We start from the raw sequence: 10,412 nt of genomic DNA, 5'->3' as shown, positions 1-10,412 counted from the left end.
ATTTCGTGATATCAACTTCAACGAGCACTCTTGGATGTGGCACTTTTAAAAGCGGACAGTAGTTCAAAACTCGGTGGCGTACGCCCAACGACGCCGGAAAAGTCCGGAGCCGGCGAGCCGATGTCAAAAATAAGTGGCACAGGCTGACGAGAAATATACAGAGAAATGATTCACTATTGACTGAAAGGTAACCATCATTGAAGAGGGCATTTATTCTGTCCTTAGGCATAACGGTGTCCTTACCCTTATTAACAACATAAGCTATTTGATCTGGGCGGCCACCTCGTCGCTATTGAGCGACTGGTTAGATTCCGAGATGGCGTCTGTTCTCTGTCAGACTGTGCCATCTTTTTCTTCCAGAGCCTAGCCGGTCAATGGAAAGTCTCACGGCCGGGCATTCTTACCACCGTTCCAACTTGGCCACACGATCTCCAAGATCTCCTAGCCCAACATGTTCGATGCAGACTCAAGTCATTGCTACACAGCGAAGGTTCTTTCAATACAAGTTTACGATCCCCTGTCCTCTTCATAGCTGGTGTTCTGAACCATTTGCTCGAGGCTGTGGAAGGTAGTGGAGATCCAGACAGAGAGCTCTGAGTAACCAATCCACTTCCAAAGCTTTGCAACTCGCCCTTCCCTACTTTTCTTCCTCGAATGAGTACAGCGTCTTCTTCGGGACGTCTTGTCGGAGGATATATCTCCTGAAATTGCTAGGTATGGCGCGGATATGCTATTCTCTTTGTCAGCAATGGAAGCTAAGACAATAAATAAAGGTGCTTCTTACGAAGGCTGCGTGAGTAGCCATTGGCATGTCGAAAACCACGTCTAACTCTTCTGCAATGAGACCTCAAGTGTCAGTGTCACCATGGAATTAAAGGCGCGCTATTTCCGATCAGTAAAGGAGTGGGGAATCTAAACGTACCCAAGGACAAAGCCTTCGTCTCAGGAAGAAAGAGATAAATCGCCACGGTCAGAAGCGCGTTCCAGCCTGCATACCAGAAGAATGCTCCAGGTGGGGTGAACTTGTCCAAGATGGATGGAAATGTCAATCCAACAATCGAGTTGAAGCCCCAACAGACGAAGACTGCAAAGCTCATTCCAACGTCTCGGATAGCCAGTGGAAAGGCCTCGGCTGAGTAGACAAACGGTACAGGTCCCTCTCCCGGACTGTAGGCGATTACGTAGAGGTAGATTCCCACGGCGACAACAGCCATCTTCGTCGTTGAATCGGTAGCGTAGAATCCCCCAGCAGCCATCAATAGGAAGACCGTCATTAGCGGAAAGGTGCAGAGTAGGAGTTTCCGGCGTCCAAAAGTGTCAATGGTCCTCACTGCGGGGAATGCAAAGATGAAGTTTAGCATTCCAAATCCCCATGATGCAAGAAGAGCGTGTGATGGACTGGCGCCAGCCTGCGAGAAGATATTCGTAGAGTAGTAGGACATAACGTTGATGCCGCAGTACTGCTGCGCAAACATTACCAGGCTGGAACCGATGACAGCGTTGCGATTCCTGCGAATTGTAAACAGCTGTATAATGGGGACGGCCTTTTGGTGGGCTTGATATTTGGATTCTTCTTCGAGGAGAACGTGAATGTAGTAAAGGTCACGAGCCGCTTGAATATCCGAGCCGCGAAGCGCCTGGAGGCTCTTGAAGGCCTCCCGATAGCGGCCTTTGAGCATGAGCCACCTTGGCGATTCAGGATTGGTGTAAACGACTGCCATAACGACAAGCGCTGGGAGTCCGGCAATCCCGAGCATAAGGCGCCAGTTCAGTCCAACAATGCCACTGCGGTCAGGGACATGGTAGAATGCGATGTTGCAGGCAGTTCCGAGCATAATTCCAAAGCTACCGAGAGTGAGATAACCCTCTTAGGTCGTGGGAAAAGGGACTTACGCCACCCAGATCTGCCAGCACATTGTCAGAGCACCTCTGATCCTGGCAGGAGCACACTCGGCCGCGTACACGCTTAATGTTGCGCTTTTCGGGCCCAGGCCAATTCCAAGAAAGATCCGTGCTATCATTAGATGCCACTGGGGTAAGGCATTAGCTAAGCTCCAAGTATTCCTCGAAGATGACAGTCATACCCATGTATTTGTGCACGCGGACCAGATGCAGGCAGCGAAGCAGAAGAAGGCAGTCACAAACATGACACCTCGTCTTCCCCATCGGCGATTGAGCGGGGCGGTAAGCCACACACTGAACACGGTGCAGCAGAAGTATGGAGCGCTATTGACAAGGCCCAGGATCCAGGTTTGTCGCCCAGGCCCGTCAATGCCAAATTGCTTCGGGAAGAAGATATTTGCACCATTGATAGAAACCAAATCCATGCCGTTAACAGCAGCCGCAATGCTGCAGAGTATGATCAACCGATAGAGTGCGGAGGGGTGATGCCATTCTATGGGCCTGTCAGCGATATGCGCCGTACAACACCCAAACGTCCATACTCACTGTGCTCTGCTTCCCGTTGCAAGATATTCCGCTCTTCCTCGGTTAGAGCTTCGAGGTTGTTGAAGGCTGCGCCAGAAGACAGTCAAAACCTGTGCCATCTTGATCAAGACCTTGGTGACAAACCGCCGTGATGTTGAGCAAGCAGGGCTCCTTTCTGCAGTGCCTGTGTATACTCTTCCAGACCATGCTGAGCGGCGAAGGTAGTGGCATCGGTCTGCAGTCTACTGAGTATTGTCATAATAAACGTTGTGTATGGTATACTCACCACGACCTGGTCGACTGCCTGGCTCTGAAGAGGATTCACCAAGTGAACTTCGCCAACGCTCTCTTCGTGCTCCAAGACTACCTCTTGACGTTTGAGAGGTACATCCTGCATTTTGTCAATATTCATGGCGATTTCTTTGCTGTCATCCGATTGAGAGATATCTGTCTAATGTGAAGAGACTCTCCCCCTGTCCATTCGCTGAGTCGCCTCGTCTACTTATACCCGAGGTGCCAGTCAGGGACTGCTCGAGAACTGTGTCCCATGGGGCCCCGGCTTTTGGAAAAGCCCAAGCAGACGCTGTACTAGCCAATGTCTTGCGGCACAGACACCGGAAAACACAAGACCGGGTCCGGGAAGATCTCCATAATCCGGCCATGTTGGTTTACCGGGCCAAGCCTTGCGGGGGAAACTCAACCTCCAAACAATATCATGTTGTCTGGATGGGGGTTTTGTTCCATCGGCCCTGCGTCTTTTATTCCACCCTTGCCTAATAGCTTACTGAACATCGCTGAACAGGGACAAAGAGCACCATCACTATCTTTCAGCAGTATGGATCAGAATATTCAGTCAGCGCAAAATGTGCCAGAAACGCCTCTGGATCTAGCCCCTCGGCGCAGGCTCAAAGCATGCCGGACTTGCCGGCGACAGAAAATGAGGTGCACAGGAAGCCCCGAGTCTCCCTGTCCTCGCTGCACCAATGCAGGGCTTCCATGCATTTTCGAAGATAGGAAGGCAGCGGTGCCCGGCATCGTAAGCGGGGCTCAGAAAAGAAAGCATGTCCAATATCCTCCACCCCAATCTAGCTGGGTTACGCTAACCATGTCGGTCTTGCTAGACTGGTGGAATTGGAAGGCGAAATCCAGCAATTGAGAGAAGAGCTGAAGTCTGTCTCCAAAATTGCAAAGGAGAGCCAGGTCGATCATTCGCATTCTCTGCGAACTCCGAGTTCGTCTAACCAACCCGCCGATGAGCCCAGCTTGGACCAGAATGAAATCACTCGGCCTTTCATCTCACCATCTTCGACTCCTACGCAGAGCCAGCAGCAAGAGGATCCAACAGATATTTCTCGCTCCTGTCAACTCGGCAACAACAAAGGAGGACCTAATCCGTCTACTCCAGGATTCAGGGCTCCTCTTCATGTCCAGGATGATGACCACACCATGCGAGGGCGAGTGGGTGCGGGGAGATCTGCTTCTTGCAATCAAGCTCCTTCCGAGGCAGAATCCGAGGCTGACTACATGCATTATCACCATTTGAATGCCCCTGTTACCGCCGTTCAATCCATGGAATCAACGTCTCCTCATTCAGACGTGGCCCTTCGGTCTGTGAGCCACGACGCTGGCGGTACCCAACGTGGTCAAGCCTGGCCAGAATCAGTGGGAAGGTTGGCAGCTCCTTCTGATGAAACATCCGACATAGTGTCAGAACTATTCAAGGATGAAAGCCAGGCACGACTTCTCTTCGCATCGTAAGCATTCTGTGCTCCTCCATCAACGTGTCCACATTAATTTTGTTTTCTCAACCCAGCTATTTTGAAGGCGGTAACCCTTATATTCCAATGTTTGATCCCATAGTGGATACTTTCGACTCTCTACGAACTCGTTCGCCTTTTTGCCTCATCGCCATTCTGTTCATTGCTCTGAAACAGACATCCCATATCCTGCACGGAGCCTCTACAGACCTGCAAACGAAAGTACGAGAGGCTTGTCTGCAAGAAGCGCGCCGTTGGGTATTCGACAGCATCTTCGAGCATCCAACGCTTGAGACCGTGCAGGCAATGACACTGCTTGCAGCAAATGCAGAGAAAAGCTGGCTTGCCATTGGCCACGCTCACCAAATGGCGCTGGAGTTGGGCTTGGATTGTGCACTTAACGAGTTGGTCGGTGAAGACTCCTTGACAACCGACAGACGGAACTTCCACATCGGCAGCCGCAAGGCCCGTACGTGGTGCATCTTATATCACATCGAGCGTGAGCTTGCAGTTGGCACCGCAAGGAAACCACGCATCCATGAACTCGACAAAGCCTTATTGAGGCCCTATTTGGACCTTCCTGTCTCGTACCCAAGTGACATGAGGTTTATATCTACGATTGAGATTGTCCAACTCCGCAGTAAGTCGCGGCGTGTTCTCCCGGTGAGGTATTGACATGTCCTCCTAGGTGATATTCAATCTAGGGTCGAAAGTGCCACATCGGTGTCCACTATTTCTGAGAGTGTGCTGCAAGAGTTCGAACAGAAGGCTCAAGAATGGTTCCAATACTGGGACACCCGATTTAAAGGTATTTCTCGTTCCCACTGCCACATTGGACACCAAGACTGTTTAGATCTGCTCCGTTCGCCCTATCTGGGAAGGCTGGAGGAATACGCTGACTGGATTTAGCATACAACGTAGACGAAGACTCACTTAATCGAATCAGCTTACTCACTCAAAAGAACTATTCACGAATCACTATCTGCTGCACCATTCTCGGCCGATTACACAAGAACACGAATACACCATGTCTGGCGATTATGGAGGAAGTTGTCCGCCGGATAGCCGAGACCATATCAGACCAGCTCGACGTCGTATCTCGTTCCAAGTCCTACAGGTGGCACTTTCGCTGGGCGCCAACATATTCTGCCTTGATGCTTACGTTCTCACGTCAGTAATCTCCAAGACCACTTGTTTCATTTGCCTTGGAAAGCTGCTGACGGCTCTGCAGTGGTTTTAGCCCTCCAACTCGCAAACAGGTGGCCGGGCCATCTGGACAAGGCTCAGACGGAAAGGCAGGTCAGGTCGGTCCTTGGCTTGTTGGAGATGCACCCCTACCAAAGTCTTGTGCTTCAGGTTCGGAGAATGCTTGACAGATCGGCGGAGGAGCGGTTGCCATGGCAGCAAAGGCTTGCAACTTGGCCAATCGAGGACCCGAAACGCGGCGCGTCGATGCAAAGTGGCAGAGAACATGATCCTCCGCCCGAGAAGCAGGCACCGGCTAGCTCAGGGGAATATGGCGGTGTCCTACAGCACACTGAATGCATGGACTCTTCGAATCCCGAACTCGAAAACCTGGACTGGCTTTCCGGGGGTTCAATTCTTGAGAACTGGACCCTGCTTGAGTTGGGGAATTCAATGTCATACGATATGTCCATGTTCGGGGGGAATGGGACAGTATGAAGGAAGAGAAGTTGACCTAGGAGCATATATCGTACTATATAACAAGCATGAGAAATTAGTCAACTCTCAAATAAGTACATAAGCTCAGAAAAATAAATTATAGATAGGCAGCACCTCTCTTACCTCTCTCCTCTCTCTCCCCTCTCTCACTTCTCTCCTCTCTCTCCCTTATTCTAAACTCTATTTCACAGTGAAAAGGGTTCTTAAAGTGCACCGGCCTTCCGCAGGGAAGGAACGTCAGCCACAAATGCCCTGTGGGATAACCAGGAGTATTCGTACAGAGGAGTTGCCGCCCTGCCCACTATGATACTCTGAGACCTCGTCTATCCGTCTATCCTATCACACGGCACCGATACTATCCTGTAATGTTTCCGCTTGGAGCAACGTCCGCAGCCCAGTTGAGGCGGGAAGAGTCAGATGGATCCGGTCTTGTCGGAGAAGAGAACACCTTCCTTATCACCCAGACCCTTGTGTTGGCCCCGGAGCCGGCGATACCGTCCATCTCAGGGGCTAGCCTTGTCGGTATTCTCTGATTCCCTCTCATGGCGATTATACCGGATCCGGCCGAAAGCTGATTGCTATTCCGAATGGACATGGACGGGATATAAGAAAAGATGCTGTTATATGCAATATCTCCCCATTCTGCTCTGCGTAGCCCGAGATATACGGATCTTGTCAAGGCGAGTCATTTCTCTGGGCCTCGTATCGATTCTGCCTGCCGTTTCGTGATGTCTACGCTTGAGCAACTGCGGAAATATACTACGATAGTATGTGACACGGGCGACTTCGAAACGATCAGCCAGTACTCCCCGCAAGATGGCACGACCAATCCCTCGCATATCTTGAACGCGGTCAAGCTGCAAAAGTACACCCACACGATACCCGCCGCGGCGGCCTACGGCGTCTCCCAAGCACCAGACCTCGAAGGCCGAGTCCAGCACGCCATGCTGCACCTGATGGTGTCCTTTGGCGCGGAGATCCTCCAGCGCCTCCCGGGCCGCGTGTCCACCGAAGTCGACGCGACGTACTCGTTCGACCGCGACAGGACCGTCGCCGCCGCGCGGGACGTGGTCCGCCTGTACGAGACACGCGGCGTCGGCCGGGAGCGGGTGCTGATCAAGATCGCATCCACGTGGGAAGGGCTGCAGGCATGCCGGGTGCTCGAGAGCGAGGGCATCCACTGCAACATGACGGTGCTGTTCTCGATGGTCCAGGCGAAACTCGCCGCCGAAGCCGGGGCGTCGGTGATCTCGCCCTTCGTGGGGCGCACCATGGACTGGTTCCAGAAGTATTTCCCGGGCAAGGACTACACCGGGCCCAAAGACCCGGGCGTCCAGCTGGTGTCGGACATCTTCCGGTACTACAAGGCGTCGGGCGTCAAGACGGAGATCATGGCAGCCAGTCTGCGCAGTATTGACGAGTGCGTCCATCTCGCGGGCGTCGATCTCATGACCATCCACGTCGCGGTGCTCGAGGAGCTGAAGAATGCAGACTACGAGGTCAAACCTCGTCTACTTGCCAAGAATAGTAAGTCTCTCATCGTTTGGATTGCGGCTTGTGCAGGTCGTTAAACTGACAATGTCTTTAGATCACCTTGATCCTCACAAAGCGGCTTCTGGATATCTACAGGACGAAGCGGGGTTCAGACTCGACCTCTTCATGGATGTGATGGCGACGGAAAAGATCAATGAAAGCCTGCGCATCTTCTTCCGTGACGGCGAGGAACTGAAGAAGCTGCTCCGCGACGCGATTATCTCGCAGACGAACAGTCAGACAAATGGCCACAATGGTAGCAATTGAGGATGGGTCATTGGAAAGATGATAGAAAGTTAGTCCTGGGACTGAAGTATCTAAGAGACCATAGTTGATATAGCTGCTCTGTGACTGTTCACAAAGAGGAAGACTCTACGAGAAGGTTACCTAGATCACTCGCCGACAACCATCCCGTATTTTGCCATGTGCAGCAGAGCACTAGGGGGTGAGCGAAGCCCGTTCACTCAACGAGTCTCGCCCTGCCTGGCCCATGGCAGGTTCAGGTACAACAACGGCACATGCTGCTGGGATGCATGTGTGTCTGTCTCTCCGAACCCCCCTGATGCTGCAGCCCGAGTGATGGTCGCCTTGTATGCCATGGCCTGATCAAAGTACATGGACGTCACCACTCGCTCGAGCGGGATCCCGTACAACCTGGCCATCGTCTCCGCCGACAGCAGTCCCGCGCTTTTCACCTTCTCACAAACCTCCTGGTTCGGGAACATAACGTCAAAGGTCAGTTGGTACGGCCCGGCGTTTTTGCTGCGGACCACCGTCGCCACGTCGCCGAGGTAGCACGTCCCCGGCGCCGGTTCCGGGGTGAGGTAGTACCTTTTCGCCGGATCCCCCACCAGGGGTTTGAGCTTACTGGCGCCGGCCGTTGTTCCTCGTGACGGCAAAGACTTGAATGGAATTGCTGCTGCAGTAGGCATCCTCGGGTCAGTCACACTAGTTTGATATGGTTGCGGAACTTGGGGACATCACCGGTCTTTTCTTCCTTCTGCTCTATTAGAAATGGCATACGACACTCACCTGAACCAGACACTTCCTTGCTGACAAACGAATTATCCCCCTCAACTCTGTGCACGCGGATAGGGAATAATTCGAGCGGATCTGTCTTGTGCATAATGTGATAAACGCAGAATTCGGATGACGGGCCCATGGGCACCTCAGACGGGGTGAACGGCCAGGCAAAGTTGCCCGCCGTGGCGACCTGGCCGGGATACGCAGCATGGGTAAAGTAGAACTTGACCATGCTGGCGACCTGGTTGGCCTGGTCTTGCGTCTCCGCCCGGACTTGTCCTGCGATGCCCACTTCCTTGGGTAGACGGTCGTCCGGCTCTAGATGACCCATCACACCGTTGACCCCATAGGTGTGAATCTTTAGATCCCAGGGAAAGTCGGGAAACTTCTCCCTTGCGGCATCCTTAATCCACCCAATCCAGGGGTCGAGTTGGGAGATTAGTATCGGGTCGCGCAGGGCTCCGATGAAGATTGTGTGGAAGCCGCGATTCCGCGCACCCTCGAGCTTGACGGTGTACTCTCCTTCTGGTTCGGGGGCAAACCTGGCCCCGGAGACACGCACTGTCCGCTCGTCGATCTGCTCGTACTGGGTCTCATCCAGCAGCGTGGCGCCACCGGGGCCCAGTAGTACGTCCGGACGAGTGTGTTCGTAGAGGAAATGGGCTGCGACCGATATAGGCGTGGCCTTGGACCCCGGGTCGAGGGCCACGACATCGAAGTTGTGCTGCCGGACAATTGCCATGGCTGATCGGGACTTGGGCTTGCAGCAGAGGCCGCCGCACTCGAGGACTTTGCCCATGGCATAGTTGACGCCTGTCATTACAGCCGGGGTAGAGAAAGGTTAGTCATGAGATTCCTCTTCTGCGGGAAGTTCTTGACATCTACGAGACAAAGGGATACTAGGCCATTGTGGTGGCATCCTTACCCATATTGTTGAATCCTTTATACAGGCAAAACGCCGCAAAGGGTGCAGGGTCATATGCCCTCCCGCCCATGATAATGTCAAAGCCTGGGTTCTCCTGCATGGCCTTGAGATACGGCTCCAGGCCCATCTGCGCGACGATGCGGGTGCTGGCAGCCACGTCCTCCTTGGTGAGCTCTGGGACCCCTTCACCGCAGGGAGAGATTTCTCCCTTGTCCATCTTCTTGTACACGTGCTCCTTGGGGATCTCGGAGTAGATGCTCAGCACCTTCATGGGCCGGAAGCCGAACTTCTTCACCGTGTCGGTAATGATCTTGATACACATGTCCACCATGGCATTCTCTCCATCGCCGCCGGAAGATCCCACCAGCACGGGGACACGGTAGATGTGGCAGGCCTTGACCAGCGTGTGGATATCCTTTTCGAGTCGCGCAACTGGCACGTTGGGTTTGCCCTGTGCCAAACGACCAGGGCCACTGTCGGTGGATCCGCTGTCTAAGATGATGGCGTCAATGTTGCCGGTCCGCAACGTCTGCCAGAACACCTCGTCGTTCCAGCCCTGGCCCAGTTGGCCACAGGGGGCGAATATCCTGAGTTCGTCACGGATTTGAGAGGGAGACATGGTGTCTAGGAGGGAAGAGAAGGAGGTCTGAGTCGTGATATGGCGATTTGCTGAGCACCGGACGTGAGCTGTGACCACATCACAGAGGCTCCAACCTGGGCGAGGACGGCTTTTTCAAGTCAGCGCGCGACACTTGGTGCTCGTGGGCCCAAACGCTTGACCGTGGATACAGCAAATTAGTCGGGTCAAGACGCATAGATACCCCACTGAAAGCAGAGACAAATTGAAGGCCTTCTCACTTAGCCGAATATCATCAGGATGAGCAGAGACTCTGCGGGCCAGGAGTGTGCGAGGGTGGTTGATGACCGGGTGGTGGTGCCGCGAGCGAGCGCAACCGCAGTCTTTACCTGGTCCCTCTCCCTGCGCCGTGCCCGCTATGGACGACTTTCCCTCACCGTCAACATCGAGGCATCATGTGTAGCTCACTTCCATGAGACGTCCATAG

The 10,412-nt window shown here is 53.4% G+C and overlaps 1 protein-coding gene across 1 annotated transcript; it reads left to right on the top strand.

The window, feature by feature from the left end:
- Positions 1-3,410: 3,410 nt before the first annotated feature.
- On the top strand, positions 3,411-5,867 carry PV07_09003 (uncharacterized protein; the record flags this gene model as incomplete). The annotated part of the gene is made up of 6 exons (XM_016396227.1): positions 3,411-3,463; positions 3,549-4,181; positions 4,241-4,824; positions 4,873-4,992; positions 5,094-5,354; positions 5,416-5,867. 6 exons carry the CDS (start codon positions 3,411-3,413, stop codon positions 5,865-5,867), a joined length of 2,103 nt encoding a protein of 700 aa, XP_016246083.1.
- Between the last annotated feature and the right edge of the window lie 4,545 nt (positions 5,868-10,412).

Source organism: Cladophialophora immunda, assembly GCF_000835495.1.
Source record: "Cladophialophora immunda strain CBS 83496 unplaced genomic scaffold supercont1.5, whole genome shotgun sequence".
NCBI classification, from domain to species: domain Eukaryota; kingdom Fungi; phylum Ascomycota; class Eurotiomycetes; order Chaetothyriales; family Herpotrichiellaceae; genus Cladophialophora; species Cladophialophora immunda.
The sequence above is the reverse complement of the archived record's forward strand: the minus strand, read 5'-3'. Positions and strand labels throughout refer to the sequence as shown.